We start from the raw sequence: 603 nt of genomic DNA, 5'->3' as shown, positions 1-603 counted from the left end.
GGGCAGCTGTCCAGGATGGGCTGCAGCCGGGCGTATCTCTCCAGGTTGTAGTCCTTGAAGAGGACCCTCCAGAAGTCCAGGATGGCGGCGGAGTCTTGGGTCAGGAGCCAGGAGAGGAGCGCGTGGAAGGCCTGCGGGCAGCCCTCCTTCTCCTTCAGACGCAGCGTCTCCTGAAGCGAGAGCGGGTCGTGGGGGGCCCTTCTGCGCTTCCCCAGTCCCCCCTCCTCCCGCCTACACTGCGGGACTAGAGGGCAGGTGCCAACCCAGGGGAGGCTGCTAGAGACCTGGGCACCATGTCCGCTCCCTGGCTTGGACAGGCTTGAGGATGGCATGGGGTGCTGGGGTGAGGGAGGCTACTTGGAAGTCATCTTAGGGGACCATGCCCCTGGCTTGGACATAGGCTTGGACATAGGCTTGGGAGGGGATTTGGGGATCTGCGTTGGGGGCACATCTGGAATTTGCCCTGGAGACCGACCCCCAGGCTGGTGGCTGGGGCTTGGAGAGGGCTAGGGCATTGGGGGCAGGGCCAACCTCTAACTGGCCCTGGGGGCTGTCCATCTGGCTCGTGGGCGGGGCGTGGGGGTGGTTGGGGCCTTAGAGTGG

The 603-nt window shown here is 65.3% G+C and overlaps 1 protein-coding gene across 1 annotated transcript in view; it reads right to left on the bottom strand.

Moving 5' to 3' along the window:
- Positions 1–603, bottom strand: part of AIRE (autoimmune regulator) — a 12,165-nt gene that overhangs the window by 10,516 nt on the left and 1,046 nt on the right. Inside the window, exon 2 of the mRNA XM_005880441.2 lies at positions 5–170. Within this exon, the coding sequence (XP_005880503.1) occupies positions 5–170 (166 nt within the window). The remainder of the gene's footprint in view (positions 1–4; positions 171–603) is intronic.

The sequence above is a fragment of the Myotis brandtii genome, unplaced genomic scaffold, assembly GCF_000412655.1.
Source record: "Myotis brandtii unplaced genomic scaffold, ASM41265v1 scaffold638, whole genome shotgun sequence".
Lineage (NCBI taxonomy): Eukaryota > Metazoa > Chordata > Mammalia > Chiroptera > Vespertilionidae > Myotis > Myotis brandtii.
The sequence above is the reverse complement of the archived record's forward strand: the minus strand, read 5'-3'. Positions and strand labels throughout refer to the sequence as shown.